Source organism: Oncorhynchus gorbuscha, linkage group LG11 (assembly GCF_021184085.1).
Source record: "Oncorhynchus gorbuscha isolate QuinsamMale2020 ecotype Even-year linkage group LG11, OgorEven_v1.0, whole genome shotgun sequence".
Classification (NCBI taxonomy): Eukaryota; Metazoa; Chordata; class Actinopteri; order Salmoniformes; family Salmonidae; genus Oncorhynchus; species Oncorhynchus gorbuscha.
This window is the reverse complement of record NC_060183.1, coordinates 19,625,906-19,653,415: the sequence shown is the minus strand read 5'-3', so window position 1 is coordinate 19,653,415 and position 27,510 is coordinate 19,625,906. Positions and strand designations below refer to the sequence as shown.

The following is a 27,510-nucleotide window of genomic DNA, read 5'->3' as shown; positions in this document are numbered from 1 at the left end:
GCCTGAGCCCTTTACGCAAGGCGCTCGCTCTGTGTTACAAAATAATCGGTTGGGTAATAGGTGAACGTTGTGTGTAAATTCTTGTGGTAATATTAAAAGTATAAAATAATAAGTTGAAGGTTGAGCCAGAGCCCTGAACCCTCTTATGGCAGCCCCCTTGAAAGGGTTGAGGCTGATGATGATTGGCCGTGTGATGTCAGATGGATGTCACCCTGACACAACAAGAAGCTTAACTGTTAGGTCATTTTTAGGTAACTACGGTACTATACACTTCCATGGCCGTCAAATTGGAAAAGGAACGCAGGTTCCTTTAGGAGAAAAATACATTGACCTTGTGAAGTACTAAAAGCCTAGAGAACATGTGCGCACACACGCACACACACACACTAAAACGCTCAGAGACCCCACAGCTACGCCGACACACCCTCAAATAACACAAAAGAATAACACACACATACACACAGACCATTTCAACACACAACCTACAAAAGGTTTTCTACACATTCGCAAACACTTCCGCACACACGCACACACACACACACACACACCTTGGAGCAGTTCAGACTCCATATTCATGAGGCCCATTACCAGGGCTCCAGCTCAAAATTCCGAATGGTTTCAGGACACAGGCACAGAGCCTTACTACAGGACAGTGAATACGGTTTGTACTACAGCAGAAACACTCCCAATGGTCATAGAAATCTGTACATCTACAATACTGTAATATTCTGTATCCCAGAGAAAACATCACCATACTCCCATTGATTAAGCCTAGTTTAAACTAATCTACTGTTCCTGAAGGCAATTTGATCTTATTGACTGTGATACAGGGAAATATTCCATCCATTTGACTGTGATACAAATATTTTCCATCCATTTAAAACACACACCCATTATAGCATTGGGAGACTAGCTCTTCACTGTCGGGGCTTAATTAAGCAATACGGCCAGAGGAGGTGTGGTATATGGCCAATATACCACGGCTAAGAGCTGTTCTTAAGTATGACGCAACGCAGAGTGCCTGGATACAGCCCTTTGCCGTAGTATATTGGTAATATACCACAAACCCCCGAGGTGCGTTATTGCTATTATACACTGGTAAGAAACGTAATGTTTGGTCATCCCTGTGGTATACGGTCTGATATACCACAGCTTTCAGTCGATCAGCATTCAGGGCTCGAACCACCCAGTTTATAATGAATAAATAAGTCATAAGGATGTGGTTATTGGAGCTCATTAAAATGGAGGACGTTGCTGTGAAAACAGGACTCTGGGAGGGTCAAGGAGCCTCCTACGTGGACCGGGCTGCGTGGGTGTTTCTCCTTCCCCTCTCCTGTCCCTCTGTACCCCACCCCTCACCAACAAATCAACTGACAATGACCCCCCCCCCCCCCCCACCACCCCACTGTCTCTTGCACACACACACACACACACACACAGACACCTCATGGCTAATTACTGCATCGCTTAATCACTGGGTGATCTGTCTGACTCTGAAAACCCCCTCCTTCACAAGAGACACAAACAAACGTGGGCACACAAGCCAATTACTGATGAATCTTTTCTATGGTCTTCCACCAACTCCCTGTTTGGTTTTCCTAGGGGTTATCTCCACCAGCCAAGGGAAATGTAGGGCAAAGGGAGAAAGATACAGTGGACAGCGTGACAATCTGCTGTGTGTGACCTTTGTCCCGTATAGCCAACTTTAAACATGCAAACTTGATAGGAACATTTTTTTTTTTTAAACACACACTTTGTTACGCCCTTCTTCGTATCTCTCCGAAGTGCCCCATGACAACGGACAGAGATCCCAACACCATGATAATACGTCGATAACGAGCTGAGGCCATTTATTGATCTGTTAGCCGGGGTGCAACAGCCAGGCTGGATGGAGATCATTACACTGTTCACACACACACACACACACACACACACACACACACACACACACACACACACACACACACACACACACACACACACACACACACACACACACACACACACACACACACACACACACACACACACACACACACACACACACACACACACACTGTTACTGACGGAGAAATAGGTTAGAGTTAAACAGCCCACTTTACAGCAGACGGGCTAATGACATGCCAAACGTGTGTGTGAGCAAGAAAGAGAGAGTGCGAGAGAGAGAGAGGGAAATGAGAGAGAGAAAGAGAAAGTGAGGGGAAAGAGAGAGAGAGAGAGCGAGGGGGAGAGAGAGAGAAAGTGAGAGAGAAAGCGAGGAGAGAGAGGAGAGAGAGTGAGAGAGGGGGGGGAGAGAGAGAGAGGAGAAGGCCACAAGCCTTCTGTAAAGGTGCAGTGAGACAGAGAGTGGACACACACTATACCCTAGCTCCATAGAGTCCCACTACATTACACCATTAATCTCCAATATGAGCTATATTCTCATTCTGAAACAGTTTTCTGCTTCGAAGGGATCTTCTTTTTTTACATAGGCAGATGATGATGATAAGCTAAGCGTTCCACATAGGAGCAGTTCCGTGTTGTTTTCCAGTGAGTGAACACAATAGCACGCCCATGTCAACACGGGAAGACGTTCTCCTCCCCGTAACACATTCTGACAGCGCTCTCCGACGGGCAGATGAATACATCTGAACGTGCGTGTAGCAAACAAGACGGAGTAATATCCTCTCTTATGTCAACGAGGGCCAGCACGGACGCAACCCTCGGCAATATTGGGAGCTTTTCGGAACAAAAGGGCTAGGTCCTGGCACCGGAAATCCCTTACACTGCACACCTTAACACACAGCGTACGGATAGACCAATGTATACACCGATAGCGTCGTAGATACAGATTCATGAAGGTTGTTTTTTGGTTCTCGTTTTGTTCCAGATAGGGTTCCATAAAGGTTAACATCATCTAGAGAAAAAAATCTGAGCTACAAACTGTGTGTTTCTGTCAGCTGAGGGAAGCAGTGGCGGGAGGAGGAGGAGGAGAGAAAAAAGCCCTCAGCCAAGCCATCAAGTTGAACATTGAACTTCACAGTAGTAGCTGCCTTTCTATGCCTCTCCTTTTGATGTTACCTCCAAAGCAAAGGATCAAAGGCTTGGAGTGTGGCGTGGGGAAGTCCCAGGCTCTTAGCCTGCCAGCCTGTGATATATGTAAAAATCTACGGCAAAAAAAAAAAAAAAAAAAAAAAAAAAAAAAAAAAAGAGAGAGCAAGCTAGGGAGAGACGGGGGAGAGAGACGGGGCGAAAGTCAGAGAGAGAGAGAGGGAGGGAGACGGACAGAGAAAGGCAGAGAGGGAAAGACAGAGAGAGAGAGAGCGGGGTGAGTGAGAGAGTAAGCTTGCAAGGAATGTGGCTAAATAGTAGGTTTCACTCTTAATGAACGGTGGGGATGCAACTGGCTGCTTGACCTCTGGTTGTTTTAGCCAGAATAGGAGGTTCAAATAATGTGTGTTTGAATCAGAGAATAGGCATTGGTTTGATACTGAGAGAGAGGGGGGGGGGTACTGGCAGTGTTTGTTATCCTGCACCCAATCCCCCAAACAGCAGTGCAGTCCCTACCCCTTGCCCCCAACCCCCCATCGCCTTTTCCAACATCAAGGGGGTGAGGCTGTGTCTTCTCTACATAAATATACAATGTGCTGTTAAAGTGAGGACTACAGTAAACACAGTGGAGATTAAATGCAGAACCGTCCATCCACACACACACACACACACACACACACACACACACACACACACACACACACACACACACACACACACACACACACACACACACACACACACACACACACACACACACACACACACGCTACAGGACATGGACAAACAGCTGGGCCAAATACTGGAGCAGAGGTGTGCTGAAAATGACAAACAAACAAACAAACACACACACACACACACCCTTTCCCCAAGGCTATAGGATTAAGAGGTCCAGCTGGCTGACAGCAAGCCCTTCCTTCCCACGTATCTCGTTGATCTTCCCCCACAGCCCCACCCCTGGTCTGCCAGCTAGCCATACCTACGAGGAGGACACATCTGAACTTGACATCAATCGGCCCCAAGCTTTTCCTTCACACACACACACACACACACACACACACACACACACACACACACACACACACACACACACACACACACACACACACACACACACACACACACACACACACACACACACACAGACAGACAGACAGACAGACAGACAGACAGACAGACAGACAGACAGACAGACAGACAGACAGACAGACAGACAGACAGACAGACAGACAGACAGACAGACAGACAGACAGACAGACAGACAGACAGACAGACAGACAGACAGACAGACAGACAGACAGACAGACAGACAGACAGACAGACAGACAGACAGACAGACAGACAGACAGACAGACAGACAGACAGACAGACAGACAGACAGACAGACAGACAGACAGACAGACAGACAGACAGACAGACAGACAGACAGACAGACAGACAGACAGACAGACAGACAGACAGACAGACAGACAGACAGACAGACAGACAGACAGACAGACAGACAGACAGACAGACAGACAATCTGATCTAAATAAAGCTGACAACTCCAAAGTGGTGCGAGGTACAGGACACCTCAGGGAGGTGCACCGTTGAGGATGGAGGTGCACCGTTGAGGATGGAGGTGCACCGTTGAGGATGGAGGTGCACCGTTGAGGATGGATGAGGAGGGTGGAAAACATGTTCATCCTTCCTTGAGAGAACTCAAACAACTTAACCATCCATGCAGGTCACCATCCTGCCATCTATAAACCAACTAGCACACGGAATAGCGCACAAACAGACACATGTACGCAGTCTCACATCCAACACTCAGATCTAAAAGCCCAGCCAGTATCAACGTCGGTCAGGTATGTTCATCTACCCTTGGGGTCACCGCCACTACCCCATTCTTCACGTTACAGATTCCTTAAGAGACATGGCCGTGAGAGAGGGAGGAGTGGGGGAAAAGAATGGAGGTACGACATAATCAGCCCGTTGTTGGAGGAATAGGAGAAAGTGAGAGAGAGTGAGAATGGAAAGAAAGAGAGAGAGAAGGGGAGGGGGAGGAACATAAAACATGTCCAGATCTTGTTTCGCAACAGCTGCCAGGTCCTCTGGACTTCCTGTGTTTCCACATCGTTGTGTGTCTGAGTACAAGTAAGCCTAGGTTATGAGTGGCTGCGTGTATACATTATGATAGAACTTGTCAACAAGAACTACAAAGTATGCCTTTGCTCAAGTGCTACGGTATTGTATGTAAACACAAAACAGATGGGGCTCTTCCCAATGTAAATGAATAGCTGAAGGATAGTTGAAGGAAAAGACCTGTGCTGCTATTCAGTCGCATACAGCACCAATATGTCCAATCTAGAAGACATTCCGGCTTTCATTGACCTTTAAGAAAATTGTTCGGTTAGGTTATTGAATTTCATTGGGAAATCATGCATATAGCATAGAGAAATGCAGCACACAAAAGGTAGATCATTCGATATTGCAGACAACCCCCTTGACAACATAAGGAACCATTTCCCGATGACTAAAGGATTTCCTACAAGAATAACAATCCCACATGCCACTTTCTCTATATGAACCTGAGAAAGAAGGCACTTGTAAAAAGGTTGACTATGCCCTAGTCTTGATTTCAAGGCAAGGATGGCAACACCAGATGAACTGTATCCAGATGGTTGAAAAGTAACTGTTCTGGCTCTGTATCCATACTAGAGCAAACCTGAGTGATGGCTGCACTGTGGGGAAGAGTCAGAAATGGGGTCCATGGCTAGAGGACATAGAGCTTTTAACGTAGCAGGTTAGGAGAATTTATGAAGCAGATTAGGAGAATTAACGGAGCAGGTTAGGACAATTTATGAAGCAGATTAGGAGAATTAACGGAGCAGGTTAGGACAATTTATGAAGCAGATTAGGAGAATTAACGGAGCAGGTTAGGACAATTTATGAAGCAGGTTAGGAGAATTTATGAAGCAGATTAGGAGAACCTATGAAGCAGGTTAGGAGAATTAACATTGCAGGTTAGAATAATTTATTAAGCAGGTTAGGATCATTAACGTAGCAGGTTAGGAGAATTTATGAAGCAGATTAGAAGAATTAACAGAGCAGGTTAGGAGAAGCAGGTTAGGAGAAGCAGGTTAGGATAATTAAAGTAGCAGGTTAGGAGAACTTATGAAGCAGGTTAGGATAATTAAAGTAGAAGTTTGGAGAACCTATGAAGCAGGTTAGGAGAATTAACGTAGCAGTTTAGGATAAGTAATGAAGCCGGTTAGGAGAACTTGTGAAGCAGGTTAGGATAATTAATGAAGCAGGTTAGGAGAATTAACGTAGCAGTTTAGGATTAGTAATGAAGCCGGTTAGGAGAACTTATGAAGCAGGTTAGGATAATTATTGAAGCAGGTTAGGAGAATTTATGAAGCAGGTTAGGAGAGTTAATGTAGAAGGTTAGGATAATGTACATAGCAGGTTAGGAGAATTAATGTAGCAGGTTAGGATAAGTAATGAAGCAGGTTAGGAGAACTTATGAAGCAGGTTAGGATAATTAATGAAGCAGGTTAGGAGAATTTATGAAGCAGGTTAGGAGAGTTAATGTAGCAGGTTAGGATAATTTACGTAGCAGGTTAGGAGAACTTATGAAGCAGGTAAGAAGAATTAACATAGCAGGTTAGGAGAACTAACGTAGCAGGTTAGGAGAACTAATGTAGCAGGTTAGGAGAACTAACGTAGCAGGTTAGGAGAACTAACATAGCAGGTTAGGAGAACTAATGTAGCAGGTTAGGAGAACTAATATAGCAGGTTAGGAGAAATAACGTAGCAGGTTAGGAGAACTAACATAGCAGGTTAGCAGAACTAATGTAGCAGGTTAGGAGAACTAATGTAGCAGGTTAGGAGAATTAACGTAACAGGTTAGGAGAATTAACGTAGCAGGTTAAGAGAATTAGGTTAAGTTTAGGAGAACTAATGTAGCAGGTTAGGAGAATTAACGTAACAGGTTAGGAGAATTAACGTAGCAGGTTAGGAGAATTAGGCTAAGTTTAGGAAAATGGTTAGGGTTAGCTAAAATGAAGAAATAAAATCTACTTTTGACGTTCATTTTACATTCTGGCCATGACCAGAAATGGGTGGATAAACTTGAAAATAAAGGAAATTAGCAGGTGGGGCATGTTTCAGGTGTGATCAGGGCTTGTGTTGCTAAATCTCGGCTTCAGTCTGCCTCGCCGTGATGGATAGCTAATGAGCAAGAGAAAAATCCATTGGGTGATACCGCAGAATAACATCCATCGACAGGGCAGATCGCTAGTTCCCTCCCTATCAACGACGGGTTAGGGGGAAGAAAAGACAGGAGGATAGACGAGGACGGGGGGAATAGGAAGGGGGGAGTGTGAGAGAGAAAAAAAGTCCCAATGATGACACCTAAGTGCAAAGAACGATTAAGGATTTACTTTTCAAAAAGGACTCCCATTGATCTTTTTTGATAGACCTGCAATAAATCTAACTAGATCGACTCACATGAGAACGAAGCCTAATCCTTTAGTCAGATCCAGAAGAACTCCAACCAAACCAGCTGTTAATTTAGGCTTTACAAGATAAAGCAGGAGAAATCCAACCTGATGTACCCTAGGGCAAGGGCTTACATCATCTCTGTAAAGCAATCAACTTATTGCCAGTTTGGAGAGGTAATCAGAGCACACTGTGAGTGAGAGAGCAAGGGGAGAGGAAGAGTGGAAGAGACGTAAAGAAGAAGAGACACATATAACCCGAGAGGTAGAAAGTACAAAAAACACTGAAAAGGGAAAAAAGACGTAAAATCTAGAAACATAGCCCAAATATTGCTACACTGAAAACATATGTATTTTTTCCTCACATGGTGAACATCTAGGCCTACCCCTACACAGGTCTATTGACTGAAACACTGACTACATCAAACAAACATACAAAGATACAGACAGCTGAAGTAGAGCAGGCAGACAGTTGAAGTGGAGCAGGCAGACAGCTGAAGTGGAGTAGGCAGACAGTTGAAATGGAGCAGGCAGACAGACAGCTGAAGTGGAGCAGGCAGACAGTTGAAGTGGAGCAGGCAGACAGCTGAAGTGGAGCAGACAGACAGCTGAAGTGGAGTAGGCAGACAGTTGAAGTGGAGCAGGCAGACAGACAGCTGAAGTGGAGCAGGAAGACAGTTGAAGTGGAGCAGGCAGACAGTTGAAGTGGAGCAGGCAGACAGCTGAAGTGGAGCAGGCAAACAGTTGAAGTGGAGCAGGCAGACAGCTGAAGTGGATTAGGCAGACAGTTGAAGTGGAGGAGGCAGACAGCTGAAGTGGAGTAGGCAGACAGTTGAAGTGGAGCAGGCAGACAGCTGAAGTGGAGCAGGCAGACAGCTGAAGTGGAGCAGGAGGACAGTTGAAGTGGAGTAGGCAGACAGTTGAAGTGGAACAGGCAGACAACAGCTGAAGTGGAGCAGGCAGACAGTTGAAGTGGAGCAGGCAGACAGCTGAAGTGGAGCAGGCAGACAACAGCTGAAGTGGAGCAGGCAGACAGCTGAAGTGGAGCAGGCAGACAGTTAAAGTGGAGCAGGCAGACAACAGCTGAAGTGGAGCAGGCAGACAACAGCTGAAGTGGAGCAGGCAGACAACAGCTGAAGTGGAGCAGGCAGACAGTTGAAGTGGAGCAGGCAGACAGTTAAAGTGGAGCAGGCAGACAGTTGAAGTGGAGCAGGCAGACAACAGCTGAAGTGAAGCAGGAGGACAGTTGAAGTAGAGCAGGCAGACAACAGCTGAAGTGGAGCAGGCAGACAACAGTTGAAGTGGAGCAGGCAGACAACAGTTGAAGTGGAGCAGGCAGACAGTTGAAGTGGAGCAGGCAGACAACAGCTGAAGTGGAGCAGGCAGACAGTTGAAGTGGAGCAGGCAGACAGCTGAAGTGGAGCAGGCAGACTGCTGAAGGGGTGGCAGGCAGTGTAGGCAGCCAGATCTATTTCTTGCCCTGAGTACCCTGTAATTCCCCTGGAGGCTGGCCCAGTCTCGGTCCCCTATGGCCGGTGCCACCTCACCCGGGCCTGCCATCCATAGTAATTAAAACTGTTATTTTTGTTCTCTCCCCTCACCGCCTTAGCAGAAGTATTGCAAGACGGCTTCCAGCCCACAGGGGTAACATGGTGTAATGTCTTTTTCAGCCATGCATCCTGTGTTTGTATGTGAGTGTGTATACCATTATGCATACCACGCACACACACACACACACACACACACACACACACACACACACACACACACACACACACACACACACACACACACACACACACACACACACACACACACACACACACACACACACACACACACACACACACACACACACACACACACACACACACACACACACACACACACACACACACACACACTCATTAACCCCATCTCCTTGTCTATAATGCCCTGTTTACTACATGCAACAAGATCAAATCTCAAATCCAATTCCATGTCTTACAGACCCCGTCACATTGTGGAGGAGGGGTGCAAAAAGCAGGCTCTGTAGTCTCTGGACACTGTCCAAGGGACACTGAATCTCAAGAGTCAAAACAAAACCACACGTGAAAGCAGAGCAAAAACAGATCCCCCCCGGCCCCCCTCATCCCCCCTACCTCTCCGCCCTCTCGTGGTTACACTGGATGCACACAAGGATCACCACGACTTTGTGGGGCTCCTCTCTCCCTCTACAAATTGTGGCATGTTTTGGGGCTTTGACACGGACCAGTACTTGTGTGTATACAGGGCACATCCCATGTAAAGGAGAATGCCACTTTAGCTCCCCTCTATTGCCCTGTGCTATATTTACCGCCCTGCTAAACCGCCACTACCCCCACCCCGTCTTAAAAGAAAAGAGCCCAGTCCAGGCCTGTGGTTCTGACTGCCCACTGGCACCTCTCACCACGACCACGAGGTCACACTTTTAATTACACAGAAACAGTAATCTCACCAGACAGATGGCAAGCAGGCCGCCTCTCAATTACTTTATGCCCAATTGAATCATTACTGATGTTATTTGCTCAATTATGGCACACAAAAACACCACAAAACAGGATTTGTGCTACAAGTGTGGGGTGGGGGGAGCAGATGTGCCTCTTGCCAAGCATCTGTGACGGAGATCAAAACAGCGTGAAGAACACAAGCGCAGGGCGGTGTTACTTTCAAAAATATATATCTATCTATAATACTATATTCAGGGCCAGTGAAAACAGACCCTTATTTTTCATGAAGGAACCAAAATCATGGGCCTATGCAAAACGTGTCGGCTCCCAACACCCCCTGTTTGGTAAACCACATAACAAGAGCAATTTATACTAAACCAAAATATAAAAGCAAACATGCGACAATTTCAAAGATTTTACAGAGTTACAGTTCATATAAGGAAATCAGTCAATTGAAATGAATTCATTAGGCCCTAATCTATGGATTTCACATGACTGGGCAGGGGTGCAGCAATTGGTGGGCCTGGGAGGGCATATGCCCACCCATTTGGCAACCAGGCCAACCCACTGGGGAGCCAGGCCCAGCCAATCAGAATGAGTTATTCCCCACGAAAGCGCTTTATTACACAATTTGGACGTACGGCCAAATTCTATAGAATGACATTGGAGGCAGCCAATTGCATGCACAGTACCTCCAACATTGTGTTGTGTTACAAAACTGCACATTTTAAAGTGGTCTTTTACTCCATCCCAACAAAACTGGCTGAAATTTCCAACCTCAGTGTGGAAATACATATAAAACGCAGATAAAGCACGTTTTTGATTGCATTGGGCCTTTAAAAGGAGCGAAGGAAGACATTTGGTTTGTGGTTTTCTCTGGGCCCAGCGGTTGTCTTTGGGGAACATCCCGCTGCTCGGCTCCTATCCTGAAAACCCAGCAGTGAGCGAGCTCTGCTCAGTGTCCAACCTGCCGATGCTTCGCTCTTCCTGCCAACGGCTTCTGTGAACAATTAGAGGTTGGCTTCCCAGCGTCTCTGATCACAGCTCCCCAAGCATCTCAATCTCTGGCCAATCAGCTCGAATGTGTTGGCTACTCAGACATGCTTGAAACCAACACTGATACTGATATTGATTTGATATTGATACTATTACAAAATGTCACGGCCAAAACCAATGAAGACACAAATCCTGGTTAGTTTAGGCTAGAACTTAATAGCACATGTATTGCTGCACCGATGATTGTGTAAATACTTGAACTGAGGTTTTAATCGAGCCAAGAGAGATAAATGCTTTGATCTTTCGGGTTGTAAATCCTCTGGCTGATTGGCTGCCCGTTTGGTCATTGGGTATATATTTTGCCCTGCTTGGTTGTACCCTGGGGTGTCATGTTCTTCGACATGTATACGGAGCTTCGTGCCACTGGGGGCTGGAGTCCAACAGGCCGGAGGAGGGCTATTGATGTACCCTAACCATCATAGGGACAAGGAGAACATCAATGCAACACAAACGTTTCCCAACCCAACAAGAACACTCTGGTCACTCCCACCTCTTCTCCTCGATTAGAAAGGAGCAACGTGGGCTAAACCAGCACAGGAACTTCCAGGGGGATATATACGGGTCAAGCTGAGACTGACTCGCCAGGTCAGTTACTTTCAGATACGGACAATTCTGAATCCGTATATAATGGCTGTGAAAAACATTTGTCTCCCTCACGACACTAATAAGACCGACAGCTCCCCGCTAAACGGGAACAGTTTCGCCGAGCGGCACGTCCTCTGCTGTAAAACGACCCTCGGGACATATAGAGAACTTCCAAGCAGTTTCTTTTGAGTCGGGGTGAGGAATTCCCTTGGCCTATAGAACGCGGTCAGCAGTTGTTCTCCCAAGAGGGCGTGATGAGCGACTGGGAAGGAGGGAGGATGGCTGGATATAACCAACCACATGTCAAATTGAGAAAGAGGGATTCTTCCAGAGCGATGTAGAACATGTGGAGGTCTGCAAAGCGATCCCGCAGGGCCACATTACAGGATGAGGAGGAGTAGGGTTGGTGGGCAGAGTTCGTCTCTCATGCACATCCACTCTGTGGCCCTGGAAATAAGAGTTCCCCGTTGTAATCTCCAACTCTGCCATGATATCGGCGTTAAAGTGTGGGGGAATAGCAGCCAAGTTAACTAAGGGAGATAATATATTATAATACTCATTTAGCAGATGCTTTCTTCCAAAGCGACTTCCAGTCATGCGTGCATACATTTTACATATGGGTGGCCCTGGGAATCGAACCGACGATCCAGCCGTTGCAAGCGCCATGCTCTACCGACTGAGTCATACAGGACCACCAGCATCTGCTCTGGCAAACTGGAAGGACCTGAGTCTACAGCTCCAATCACTTGGCCTATACTGCAAACTGACCCACATCCTTAAACAATCAAATGTCAATACTGGTCCACAGTAGTAGCATCCAGTGGCTTACTAACAACACTAAGCAATGGGACTACAGTAGTTTCAGACCAAATGATCCCTGCTGAGATGAGGGTGAAGAATTCCACCGAATGCCGTCTCCTTACCCCCTCACCACGGCCATGGACTCCTGCCCTCCCAGCTGCTGTGTGTGTGGCAGGGGCAGCGCCATGGCAGGCAACTCTGACACCTGTCCCTGACAAGTCCCAGCATCCACACAGTAACTAAAGCTCGCTGCCTGGAAGTCAGGTGAAAAACACGAACCCCCCACTTCCTGACAGCACACACACACACACACACAGTAGACTACACGCGTTGCAATATCCCAACCAAGAGGCGCTTAAGTGTTATCCAGACCACTTACAAAGCCTCAATACCATGGCTAGAGATACCCTCATGTCTCTCAGATTCAATCTGTGGCTTGGAGCTGTAAAATGTTACTTCCCCCAGTCTCTCGCCCACCCTGCTGTAACCGCCGGGGTTTTTTTTTTTGCATAGCGCTCGACTTGCGTAACTGTCGAGTGGTTTGTCTCTCGGGAGACAATGACTGTGTTCAGAGCAGGCCAAATCTCTCCATTTTAAATAGGCTAGAGATTGTGAGAGAGACAAGACGATTGGTCCACTGTTTAAAAAAAAACACACTTCTATGAGAGTTGTGTAACATACAGGTAACTGCCCAAATAAAGGAAACACCAGCATCGTGTCTTAATAGGGCGTTGGGCCAACATGAGCCCGAACAGCTTCAATGCGCCTTGGTATAGATTCTACAAGTGTCTGGAACTCTATTGGAGGGATGCGACAACATTCTTCCACAAGAAATTCCATCATTTGGTGTTTTGTTGACAGTCGTGGAAAATGTTCTCATTCTCCAGCATCTCCCATTGGTGTTTAATTGGGTTCAGATCTGGTGAATGAGATATGGTTTACATCCTTTTCATGCTCATCAACCATTCAGTGACCACTTGTGCCCTGTGGATGGGGGCACTGTCATCCTATGGGGGCACAGCCATGATAGGCAAAATAATGGCCTGTAATGTTATACATGATCCAAAGCACATTGGGATGTTTACTGCTTAATTAACTCAGGAACCTCACCTGTGTGGAAGCACCTGCTTTTCAGTATACTTTGTATCCCTCATTTACTCGGAGTGTTTCCTTTATTTTCGCAGTTACCTGTACAGTGCGTTGTTTTTTTAAGGGAACAGTGAGAAGCACAGATAGGTAAGACTGCCTGGGGCTGAGGCCCTGAGCCTTGTGTGCCTGGAGTAAACGTCGGAATCCACGCTGTAATTGTAACTTAATTGTAAACTCCCCTGAGTTCACTGAGAGTATCAAAGTCTAGCTGGGTCAGGGAGTGTGTAATTGAGTTGAACAGTCCAACAACAGCTACAACTGACACTGCTGCAGCTACTGTGAATCCTTCTACTATTACCACTACTAGTGCTTCTTTACCCATAATATACTTTATGTGCGCTATATAGTGAGTTAGTGTGTGTGGGGGGGGGTTAGGGTTCAAGCTGTGTGCTGGGGCAGAGGACTGAGCCTGATTGAGTGCTGCAGCCCCTGGTATGGAGATGCTGTTGGTGCTCACTCTGCCACATGGCTGAACACCGCCCCTTTCCCCGCCTCATTTACACGGCTGTCCCGCTTTCTGCACTCAGTGTATCTTTTTGTCATTTCTCTGCCGAGGGTCCATTTGTATTATCTGCCGAAATGGCAGGCAGAGGGAGGAGGAGGTAGGGAGGAGGGGGTAGGGAGGAGGAGGTCGGGAGGAGGAGGTAGGGAAGAGGAGGAGGTTGGGAGGAGGAGGTAGGGAAGAGGGGGTAGGGAGGAGGAGGTCAGGAGGAGGAGGTAGCGAAGAGGGAGTAGGCAAGAGGAGGTTGGGAGGAGGAGGTAGGGAAGAGGGGGTAGGCAGGAGGAGGTCGGGAGGAGGGGGTAGGGAAGAGGGAGTAGGCAGGAGGAGGTCGGGAAGAGGGGGTATGGAGGAGGAGATAGGGAAGAGGGGGTATGGAGGAGGAGATAGGGAGGAGGGGGTAGGCAGGAGGAGGTAGGGAGGAGGGGGTAGGCAGGAGGAGGTAGGGAGGAGGGGGTAGGGAGGAGGAGGTAGGGAGGAGGAGGTAGGCAGGAGGTGGTCGGGAGGAGGGGGTAGGCAAGAGGGGGTAGGCAGGAGGAGGTCGGGAGGAGGAGGTAGGGAAGAGGGGTTAGGGAGGAGGAGGTAGGTAAGAAGGGGTATGGAGGAGGAGATAGGGAAGAGGGGGTATGGAAGAGGAGATAGGGAGGAGGGGGTAGGCAGGAGGAGGTAGGGAGGAGGGGTAGGCAGGAGGTGGTCGGGAGGAGGGGGTAGGGAAGAGGGGGTAGGGAGGAGGAGGTAGGGAAGAGGGGTTATGGAGGAGGAGATAGGGAAGAGGGGGTATGGAAGAGGAGATAGGGAGGAGGGGGTAGGCAGGAGGAGGTAGGGAGGAGGGGTAGGCAGGAGGTGGTCGGGAGGAGGGGGTAGGGAAGAGGGGGTAGGGAGGAGGAGGTAGGGAAGAGGGGGTATGGAGGAGGAGATAGGGAGGAGGGGGTAGGCATGAGGAGGTAGGGAGGAGGGGGTAGGGAGGAGGAGGTAGGGAGGAGGGGGTAGGCAGGAGGAGGTCGGGAGGAGGGGGTAGGGAAGAGGGGGTATGGAGGAGGAGATAGGGAGGAGGGGGTAGGCAGGAGGAGGTAGGGAGGAGGGGGTAGGGAGGAGGAGAAAACAGGGGAGTCTTGTACCAAAGAGACTGTGTTTTTCTACAGCGGCGCTTCTCAACACCAACCTCCCCCTAGAACACACACACAGGCGGACGGACACTGAGGCCCAACTCCCCCTCCCTGACTAATGTGCACCGACACTCATACATCACCCATAAATTGGCCAAATGAATTAACCATGACCTCTGCTTAGCGTTACAGCCTTTAAATGGATTTCCTCCTCCTCAGGTCTGGCCAATAATTGCATTTATCCATCTTGTTGAAACGCAGTTTACACACTCGCTAACATCATGCCAATCCCGGCTACATTTCCCGCTCCAATGGTGGGAGTGAGGGAGATTTGTCATCGGATCATAACAGGTCATTCGAACAACAATTAGTCTGATGACTTCACTGTATGTCAATGTCTGTCTGCCCAGTAGGCAAGGCCTTGGTGGAACTATCTATCTAAACCCCACTCTTTCTCAACTCAAACCTCGCAATTCTTTAATATCAGTCACGCAAACCTCCAGGTTGAAGAAACAACAGCCGGCCATGGTTGTGGTATCTGGTAAATGAGGGTGGTGAGTGACCACACACAGACAGACCACGCTATAGCTGTGAACACTGGTGTTGGTGGGGTTCATCTCTACACTTGTGTTGTGTTTGAACAGTAGTGCATCAGACACTCTGGGGTCCACAGGACAATTCAGCAATGTAAACACAGAGGAACTTCCTTCCCCTCCTGTCCTTCAGGCCGGCACTGAGACGACCCACTGTTTAAACAGCAGAGAATTCCTCCGGCCGCCTGGCCCTACCAGAGCAGCTGCTCTCCACTGAGACCTCAGTGCGGGGCGGACCAGAGAGAGAGAGCAACGTCAAAAAGTCCTCGGGGTCATCCTCCAAAGATAAATACATATTTAAATACATAATGGCCATAACAGGTTAACTTTGACCACTGTGATGTCTGAATGGGTTTTATTTGTTCACATACAATGCTAGGGCAGTGACCTGGGCACAGGCAGATGAGCGAACCAGAATATCAAGAGTTAAAACTGAAATCTTGCCACTCAACACCACCTGTTATGACAAAGCCAGCAATTTATCTTTATTGGTATTTGAAAAATGCAAAGCACGGTGCTCCATAAAGATAGAGGGGAAGTAAAGGGGAAGATTTTTTTTAAAGTCCTCGTTCTAAAGGGCACCGTGACAGACGTCACAAGGGCCAGTCACATGACCCTCATTGTCCACCCCCGCAAAATGACACCATGGCGACCGAGACGCTTACTGTCGGTTGTGTGGACCACGTTCAATATTTCATTCATCACTTAAGTTCTCAAAACTCTTCCTTTTCATCTTCTATTATTATGACATCATGTAAATCCTTTCAATTGACTGTCAATCAAACCTGTTATATCACTATAATAGGCCTAATATAGAAAATCAGAGGCGACTTCCTTTTCCCTGTAGATATCGACCTTAGTGCTATATGACTGTGTACAACAGGTCATGATTTAAACCCAAACCTTATTTCAACCTTGCTGAATCCAATTGTCCTCCACTTCAACAGGGCAAAATTCCCTCTGCTTTTCAATTGATTTGGTCCTCAGTCCGCATCCATCCCCTCTGGCTGACAGCGAAGGCCACTCATCCCACCTCGGGCCAGTTGTCCAAACAGACACTCAATTCACTTTGACCCCTTAGGGAGCCAATTGACAATTCACTCAGTGCTGGGAGTCAATTTCCTTACGTTTGGAATTGACCCTAAACATAGCTGACCCCATTCCTCAGTGGAGTAGAGTGCATTAGGGAGATTTAAACCTATGCTTTTCACACAAACAACCCCCCCTCCCCACCTACTCAAACACACAGACCATAACATACAATTATATCCCACAACAGAACAGTGCTATTCAATCTACTCTACAGCCTACTAGGAGTCCACTGTAGCATGTGCCCATGTGACCAGTACTTCTCATGATATGTTATCTACTGTGAACAAATCTACTTAAAAAGCTGTCCTTTTTAAGAGGGACAATATTATCATATGCAAATAGATTTCTAATCGGCAGCAAAAGAGTGGACACTGGAAATTTGCTCTTAATCTATTGGGAAATTGGTGCACAGACCCGGATGATCTCTCAGTACTCCACATTGCATGTGTGCAAAGGGCTTACATTTCATTAGCCTTGTGCATTTTTACATACAGTAATCTCCGCAACATTTTGTTCTAAATCCCACAATAATCTGTAGATTAGCAGATTATTTTATTTCTGCTGTGGCTCTGAAACTCCCTCACCTTTTTAAGCAGTTATCAACCAACCGTTTACAGCAAAAAAAAGCAAACAATCACCTCCTTAGTGCGCTCACACACACACACACACACACACACACACACACACACACACACACACACACACACACACACACACACACACACACACACACACACACACACACACACACACACACACACACACACACACACACACACACACACACACACACACACACATACACACAGCACTCCTCAGAGTTTATCCTCCCACAATTAAGAGTATATTAGAATATAACATGTGCATAGTTTTATCACCTTTCCCTTGTCAATGATGTGTTTAATACAAAACGGTCCCTCACATCTTACAAGGTTTGGGTCCAGATTATCCCAACAAACATAAAATTGCAATCACAACCTGGACAGACAGACCCATCTCAAGGATGTCAAATGATCTATGCTCCTTACAAAAACAGAAACCCTTGACATTTGTGAATACATTAAATCCAGCAGATAATCACCATAGCAGGATACACGGGTAAGACGGCTGCCTCTTTTAACGCAGGACCTAATATTGTAATGACAATGACTTTATATTTGCAATTACTTTTCCCTTTCAAGTAGTTAAAAATACACTTATAGGTTTGTTGTAGTTTATAACAATGGTGAGATGCTACAGGGATGAATAAGTCCTAAAGGGTTCACATATTTTCTCCAAACATTGCAGGCAATTATTCATAATCACTCCCAAAACACCAAGCCCTCCTGAGTGAGATTTCCGCACAGTGGAACATTCTAGAGCGTTCTACCACATCCATAAAAGGCTGGCCAACCACAGGTGCTCCCTGCACATTGGCACGGCTCGTTATTATATAGCCCAACATGATCATTAGGGGTTGTGATAGTGTTACACAAACCGCAGACACACAGGCGTGCGAGCTGGGCACGCACACACACATGCAAACACACACACACACACGCGCGCGCGCGCTCGCGCAAGCAAACAGACAGGCACTCCAATGGAAAACTCAACCACTCCTATCACTCGTCATAAAAGGGTCAGAGAGGCAGCTCTTTTCCCAACAGACAGCACTCTGCACTTTGACCCTCCCCAAACACACTCCAATCCAAACATATGCCTGGCACCACCAAATTCCCCCACTGTCACACAATCCTCTCGCCCACCAACGCTTTTAGGGCGGACATTTTGATGATGAGACGTAGACACGGGAGGAGGTAAATACTGTAGAGAAGTGGCCAGATTCATTAAGAGGAAAAGCCACACACATGGTCTGTCTGTCAAGCTCGGCAATAAACTTGCCCCCCTCCCTCTTCTCCTAGTCCCGCTGTTTTTTTTTGGGGGGGGGGTAAATGTGAGGCCTGGAGGCACTATTATTTGGACATTAACCAGGAACTGTCGCTGCTCTCATTGCCCGGCATTAACAGCAATTATGCGCCCTATTCAACCGGCCTTTGTGCGACCCCACCACCCCCCCAACCCCCACACACACACACACACACATCGATGGACTCATTTCCCGCTTTTCTTAACCCCCCCAACGCATTCTCTCCCACGCCGCCGGTAAACCCCTTTCACTGCTGGGCTTGAATGAACGAGTTAATGGAAATATGCAAAAATAAATATACCTAGTGTAAATGTTATCAATAAAAGCATCAATAATTATTTACCCCCCCCAAAAAAAACAGACAGTAAAATACCGTGCACGTACATTAGAAAAATGCAACACACTTAATGATACAGTGTTTCCCTATGAAAAGGTCTGTGGTATGACGATCATGAAATGATCATTAAACAGACAATCAATACTACAGATGTACCACAGAGCTATTTGTGGACACAAGAAAGAGTAGCTGCTGATATTACAACAGCTAATGGGGATCCAAATACCCCAGGAATCGTATCTTTGTACTGGCTGCAGTGCAAAACCCAGCTCTATTGTAAAGGAATACAACTACCACCTACTCTAAACTATATTGATTCTATAATTGATGGAGAGAGAAAAAAATATTTCAGCTTCAGTAGAATTACAGAATAAAGGGATGAGATTGTCGATCTTAAGGAGTCATTGCCTGTAAGGTAAGCCTTGACATCTCGACTAGCAGTCCAGGGCTAACTCATCCGACGCTCGCAGCACGTGCATTTGTGTCAGAACCATTTAAAAGGTATTAGGACAATGCAACAAAGAACCATAGGAACTGCCACTTGAAATACAGTGAACATCCATGCATTTTACATGTGTCCGATCTAGGGAGCATAGAATATCAAATATATGAGTGCATATTGCATGCACATACTGTGCGGTACATATATGGGACTCACATGCACACACACACACCCACAGATAGGCAAACATTAGATTTCCATGTTTCAGGGAGCCCCAAGCCCTGTGGGCCCGGCAGCAAGACTATGTTTAACAGATGACAAAAGTTGCATTCCAGATGCACAGTGAGATCTTTGTGTTGAGCTTTATGGAAATGCATGGGAGACAGCGACAGAGAGATGGAGAGAAAGGGAGAGAAGGGGTGAGTGGAAGGGAAGGAGAGGGGAGCACCAGTCCACAGCTGCTAAGCCAATGCAGTTTCTTTAACAGAATAGCATACAGCGGTATGGCCCAGCGATAGGGAAGTGGAAGGTTAGGGGTGAAAGTGTTTTGTCGGTAGTCTATGCGATTTGCTTTACCAGCCACAGTTCTATTGAGGAATAAACATTGTATATTTCAGTTATAGGTCTATTACAATCAAATGAAACCCATCACCTTTTTGATAACCTTAGATTTAGAGTTCAATATCCACTACCACTAGGGAACTACTCCCATCCCAGTATTTAAAGACCGAAGTAAAAACACGCCCACAAACGTGTTGGACTGACTTGTTTTTTTGTTGTGTGTCGTTTCAAACCAACTGAGGGAGAGTTTTGAATGCTTTCACACAGCTTTGCCTGCCAACATCATCAGCATAAGACAATCAAGCCCTGCCAACATCATCAGCATAAGACAATTAAGCCCTGTCAACATCATCAGCATAAGACAATAAGCCCTGCCAACATCATCAGCATAAGACAATTAAGCCCTGCCAACATCATCAGCATAAGACAATTAAGCCCTGCCAACATCATCAGCATAAGACAATTAAGCCCTGCCAACATCATCAGCATAAGACAATTAAGCCCTGCCAACATCATCAGCATAAGACAATTAAGCCCTGCCAACATCATCAGCATAAGACAATTAAGCCCTGCCAACATCATCAGCATAAGACAATTAAGCCCTGCCAACATCATCAGCATAAGACAATTAAGCCCTGCCAACATCATCAGCATAAGACAATTAAGCCCTGTCAACATCATCAGCATAAGACAATTAAGCCCTGTCAACATCATCAGCATAAGACAATTAAGCCCTGCCAACATCATCAGCATAAGACAATTAAGCCCTGCCAACATCATCAGCATAAGACAATTAAGCCCTGCCAACATCATCAGCATAAGACAATTAAGCCCTGCCAACATCATCAGCATAAGACAATTAAGCCCTGCCAACATCATCAGCATAAGACAATTAAGCCCTGTCAACATCATCAGCATAAGACAATTAAGCCCTGCCAACATCATCAGCATAAGACAATTAAGCCCTGCCAACATCATCAGCATAAGACAATTAAGCCCTGCCAACATCATCAGCATAAGACAATTAAGCCCTGTCAACATCATCAGCATAAGACAATTAAGCCCTGCCAACATCATCAGCATAAGACAATTAAGCCCTGCCAACATCATCAGCATAAGACAATTAAGCCCTGCCAACATCATCAGCATAAGACAATTAAGCCCTGTCAACATCATCAGCATAAGACAATTAAGCCCTGCCAACATCATCAGCATAAGACAATTAAGCCCTGCCAACATCATCAGCATAAGACAATTAAGCCCTGCCAACGAGAAAAAACAACATCTCTGTAAATATTTACAGCGCAAATCTTTTCCATTCATTCACCAGGCACTAACAAAACCTTACTGTACTCTCCCTCTCTAACCCCCCCCCCCCTCTTTCTCTACATCTGCGATTCATTGACTTTACAATTTACCACATGTCGAGATGGGAGAGGTTGAGACTCCATCTGAATCACGGCACAAATATGCGAGTGATTTATTGTTTTAAAAGCCGTGGGCCGATTTAGTGCAACTCCACTTTTCCTGAGCATTACTCCTATTGGCAGACCATGAACAATTACAGTTTGGACTAATTAAGCTGAGAGAATGTGCTGTGCGCCGCTAATGTCTAGCAGGCCCCAATTTTAGTTTAATGGTGCCAAACTTTGCTCCCCAACTTAACTCCCTCAAATCCAAAACAGATTGCACTTTTTATGGGTGTTTATCGAGCTCAAGAAAAATAAAGATGTTTTCTTTTCCTTGCATGGGATGAGAGGAACAGAGAGGTGGAAGGGGGGAGAGGAAAGATAGAGAGAAAGAGAGAGAGGGAGAGAGAGAGCGGGTCCTGTTTCCACTATACTTTGTAAACAAAAGTGATTTGCAGGACAAAAGGATCACAACCTTAATAAATTCGGAGTGCGTTTTGCGAGGAGGTGAAACACAAAATGTGGACGCATAGTGCCATGAACCCCCTGCGGATAGCAATTAGGTCCTATTAACGTGTAAAGCCGATTTGATAAGGTTTGGGTCTATACCCTAAATCCACATGAAGCTATCTTTCCTCACCTCGCAGGGACAAGCCATTCAGAGCTGCACCAGAACACACACAATCCACATCATATACCATTGTTATGCATAATGCTGCTAACATATTTAAAAAGATACCGTCTGTGTCAATTCCTAAATATTGGACATACCATCACATCTACATAAACACAAAGGACTACGCTAGGTGCTATTCCCAGGCCGATGTTCAATTACAACTGCTAAATCGGATGTTAATTGCAATAATCTTGTCACAAATCCACCATTCCCTCCAAAAACATGTAAAAATGGCATGTCATTAATTTAAATAGGTGGGTCTACCACAATAGGAGAGATACTGGTGCAGCAATACAAGTGAAACAAAGAAAAGAGAGAAAAAAAGCTATTGGTATAGCTAACCACACATAGCTGCTCGCCGAGCTTGCTGTGGAATCGCCACGGGTCTCGGGAGCGTCTTTTTCCCCCACTCTAAATAGACCAGTGGAATCTTGGTGTTGTGTTCTCTCTCCCTCTCTCTTTTTTTGTTCCTTTTTTAAAACTAATCGTAATTATACAACGAAACCCAAAACCCCAGCCAAAAGCCTGCTTGCCCCGGGAATTATGGGGCCAGGGGTGGCGTCAAATATCTTAACATTCAAAAGTCCGAGAGGCAGTAAATAAACCCAGTAGATTTATGGCCCTGAAGCCCTGTGCCAGAATTCTTGGAACCCCGCTCTCTCGCCTCTCTGCAGACCTGTTGAGGTGTGACGTTAGCCCGTAGCGCTGGAGCTAACCCATCACCTTTTCAGAAAGACCCATGTTAGCATTAGCATCTGCACAATCGCAGCGAGAGAGAGAGAGAGAGAGAGAGAGAGAGAGAGAGAGAGAGAGAGAGAGAGAGAGAGAGAGAGAGAGAGAGAGAGAGAGAGAGAGAGATGTGCAAGAAACACTATGGCACCGGGGGTTAGCTGGCCAGGCCTCTTCACCAATTCATCCTGCTCCTACTGAACCAGCAGACCTTTGTGTGAGGTTGGAAAAGGAGGGAGGGGAAGGAAGTGAGGAATGAGGGAAAGAGGGAGGAGAAGAGGGCAGGAGGCCTAACACCCTGGGCACAACGTCATGTCAAATTGCTAAATTATCCCAAATTGTACAGCTTTTTAGACTTAGGTGGTTGGAAAAACAAACTCTCGCTCATTATAGCTCTCTGAGGTCAGACAAATTATAGTGACCTCCACACACACACACACACACACACACACACACACACACAGTCACACTTCAAAAAGACATGCCGTAACGGAATCACAGGAAGCATAGAAAGGCGTGCCGAAAATGTTCAGATCACAGCCCACTGACAAAAAAGGAGAACTCAATTGGTAAGACCGTAGCATCACTAACACCACAATCGTATCACCTTGGACCAATAAATGCCTAAAGGTATGGAAACAAAAAAACTAAAATGTGCACACACATGCCAAAACATGAATTTCAAAAATAATAGTATTGCGCCGTCTGCGCCAACGAGACTGGAAATCGATTAAATTCGACAATTGGACAACCGACGACGCCTGCTATATCAAAGAACTGTAACATAACAATGGAGTGAGCTAGCCATTTCCAATCACAGACACAGTACCAGTCCTATTCCGCAGCCTTCATTACTAGTTAGGGAGGAAGACAGATAATCAATGCCCAGGTGAATTATTGATGCTATACATTTATGAATACAACGGACACAAAACATCAAAGCTCTAGCGTCTGGACACACACGGTGTAAAAAAGGAGGGCTGGGTTCGTGCAGTAGGTAAACCACCGTCAGCCTAAAAAGGTATGACGTACTCTCAGGGGAGGAAGAATACATCTGTACTGCACATTTATAGTGCAGTTCTATTTGTGCAATAAAATGATATCACGTGTGCAATGTCGCCTTGCTTTGTAAACCAATTACAACGCAAACACGGTTCGCTAGGCATTTCTGAAATGTTATTTTGTGCAGAAGATCTTATCGCACATACAGGCAGGTGATGGGGAATGACAGTGACCAAAAAGGCTAATATGACAATGTTCCTGATGAGGAATTACCTCTGAACTAATGGGCAATAGGAGGAAGACTGTACACAGACCCGAGATCAGATTGAGACATGTACGGCAGCATCTTCTTACAGTGCAAGGGCATTCCATGACGTTATTCTTGTCAGCTTAGTACATAAGCACATTCTAATGTGGAAGTTACGTGTGCTAGTGCAAGACCTGGGTTTATAGTGAACAAAAAGAAACTAACCCTTGCCCGTTGAAATAAGAAGCCAGCTTAAAGTGTGTGTGTGTGTGTGTGTGTGTGTGTGTGTGTGTGTGTGTGTGTGTGTGTGTGTGTGTGTGTGTGTGTGTGTGTGTGTGTGTGTGTGTGTGTGTGTGTGTGTGTGTGTGTGTGTGTGTGTGTGTGTGTGTGTGTGTGTGTGTGTTGTGTGTGTGTCTTAAAGGTAAAGAAAGGCAATTGGTCTCAAATATGCACGAGAAACACAATTGATAAGAGACCTAATCATAAAATATACAAATAGCAAGATAATTCAATAAGATGTCCAAAAAAACAGCAAACAAAAAAATAGCTGTTGAATTATTTTGTAGACTTGTTATAAGACATGCTTAACATGTGTCGGACACAAAAGGATGCATTGCATTGCCCATCACATGTGTGTTGATTTTCAAGGTGTGCCTGATGCACTAAATTGAGGAAACAAATATGAATTGAATTACCAAAAGGTGTATATGGGGGGTAAGTTCATATTTCCTAATGCCTGTTTTTTTTTGCCTTAACCTTGTAAAATTAGATGACGTGTCCTAAAGCGACGACTTGTAATTGCAACCATAAAAAAAATAAAAAAGAATGGTTTAGAAAATGATCCCGCTTAAGCATTGCCCAGTGGGACTTGGAGGTGGCGAGTAATTGAGTAAGTTTGCATAATTATAGCAAAGCTGATAGCCTCTAATAAATAAGATGAATTTATTCATAAATAACGTTTTATATGGCACATGCTTTTAAGAGCGATGGTTTACCCGTTACAAGCTAGAGTGGTATGCAAGCAGTACATAGGCTACAACACTGCAGCATGTCAAATTCTAACATTATTTCCAGCCTTATACATCAATTGTTTTAGATTGAAATGTTTGAGGGAAAAATATGAATGTCTGCCTATTCAAAGTAACTGTCTATGACAGGCCTCTTTCAGCTAATGTCAATGCCGTTAGACAGATGCAAATTCAATCAACTAATCAACACATTGGTTTTGTTTTTATAAGGTTCCTGTATGTTGACATATTTATCTAAACGTACTTGTGTTAGGTGTTACTACACAGTACCAAGAAGGTTTAAATGGGTCATGAGTTTTAAGCATTAAAGTTTTTTTTTAAAGAAGGTTTTCAATGATGTTGTGACAACAACGTAGCCAAGGCAGAGTACAACATTATATTAGGGGGCAGTATAAAATCAAAGCCAGAAGCAGCCTATCTGAAACTCACATAATAATACAATAACAACAAGAAAAACAAGAATCATTTTTAATTGTCCACTATAAACTGAAATGTTTTTATTAAAATGAATGTTTATGTTGTGTATTATAATTTGATCACAGGTGAACAAGAAATAGATTATTCATCATATGCACATGACCTTGCATACAATTGTTTTTATTTGAGGTGATGGAAACGCACTGAGTATCCATCCTCCTATAGAATGCTATCGGCTTCAGAGAGACATGCAGGGACACTGTGTTGCAAGCGACATGCATGCCATTGTACAGTTCATAAGTTGTGAAACTTCTGTCTACATTTAACAACTAAACACACCTAACTGGGTGACAATGCGCGTTTACTCTAGGGGCTACTTGGGTTGTGTCCACTAATGTATAGGTGTAAATAAACGAACTTACTGTGCGAGCTGTTGGAGAAAGTGATCCATTCGGAAGGTACGGGCTTGTAAGATCGGGGATCATTATAAATGGATAGCCCGGGTACGGTGGGCTCTTGAACAGCCCTCCATCTTGCCTTTTCGCAGCTAACATGGCGGGGGAAAGAATAACTTTTATAAGTGCCTTGAAAACTTTGATGCATCTGAGATTCCAGAAGAAACTCATTCGGCACGCTCATATAGTGCCATTGTGTAAAAATCTAAGAGACAAGAGCGTGAACGGAAAAGCAGAAACTCACCCTCCTCTAAACTTTCTCTTGTTTTGTCTCTGAAAGTTTCAGATCTAGGCGGAGGCCGTCTTTCCGCCTTGAAATGCAAAGAAACACAGGGGTTGCATTAAAGAAACACAGGGAAATCATTACTTTTTAAATACCGTGGTTTCACTGCACATTTCGCGCACAATAAGTAAATGGTTGCAAACTACCGAATGGACAATCGATTATTTCACTTACCTCCGAATCCGACGAGCTGTTTTGATTTGTTTCTGATTCATTTACAAGAGAAGATTTGACATCTGCTAAATCCCTTTCTGCTGATAAATTCTCCGAAATTTTTTCGTCCTGCTCCCCTTCGTCTTTGAAGGAAATCATTTCATCGTTCGCACCCAAATCGTCCCCTCCACCGCCGTTGAGCTGCGGCATTTTCCCGAGCAATTTTGGGGGGCAAAAACACAAAGTTTTAAACCCTTGATCTTGGTGATCTAGAATCCGAGTTAAAGTTTAGAGTCTGTATTGGCGTTTTCCAAGCACTGGCGGTTAGTACAAACTAAAAAAGAAGGGGAATCTTGGCAGAAAAAGAAGCCGGAGATGGAGCTGAGCCGCTCGGATTGAGTGAGTTGAAGTTGGTCGGAGTGGTTTTCAGTTCAAAGGCGGCGCTGATTGACAGATAGAGAGGGATGGAAATAGAGAGAGTCTGGATTCAGGATTATTGACAGGGAGAAACACACAAGAAACTAATGAGATTCAAAAAGGGAGGGACTTGAAGTGACGTTTTTATAAATAGGGAGAGAGAGAAAAAAGCCTTGAGGAAGCAGGCGGACGAGTGTGCAGTTAGAGAAGGCAGTTTGGGTGAGGAACGCAGGACAGTGAAGCGCCCGTTTGCTTTTGTGCTGGAATAGCAAAATAGGCTGAAGTAGCCTACTTGTAAATGCGGATTCAATATATGGGCGGTCTCCCACTGAAAATGAATAGAGAGCACATCCTTATTTTCTCCCGTTTCAAAATGTTGCAATTTTGAAAAGCCACGGCATAGGGGCCAAAAGTTTACTGCGCATGCTTTCCAGGATAAACTTAAATCAATATAGGCTATATCAACATTTGCTTCATAGGGTAGAGGCAGGTTACATGAAGCAGTATGAATACCATTTCGATTACTATGACATCTTGAGCCCGTTCCATTTTTCTTTAGCCCATGTCATGCTAGCTATGATTACG

At 45.6% G+C, this 27,510-nt stretch overlaps 1 protein-coding gene across 23 annotated transcripts in view; it reads right to left on the bottom strand.

Annotated features, from left to right (window-relative positions):
- The window catches only part of tcf7l2 (transcription factor 7 like 2), a 130,882-nt gene extending 103,719 nt beyond the window's left edge, over positions 1 to 27,163 (bottom strand). For 5 of the 23 annotated variants that reach the window (XM_046368788.1, XM_046368797.1, XM_046368802.1 and 2 more), the window contains exons 1-3: positions 26,530 to 27,157; positions 26,317 to 26,383; positions 26,040 to 26,164 (exon numbers count right to left, since the gene is read on the bottom strand). In XM_046368788.1, coding sequence (XP_046224744.1) covers positions 26,040 to 26,164; positions 26,317 to 26,383; positions 26,530 to 26,718 — 381 coding nt within the window. In that variant the 5' untranslated portion in view covers positions 26,719 to 27,157. Of the gene's footprint in view, positions 1 to 26,039; positions 26,165 to 26,316; positions 26,384 to 26,529 lie in introns of all 23 variants that reach the window. The other 18 variants (XM_046368798.1, XM_046368792.1, XM_046368811.1 and 15 more) reach the window with 7 other exon arrangements.
- Positions 27,164 to 27,510: the final 347 nt, after the last annotated feature.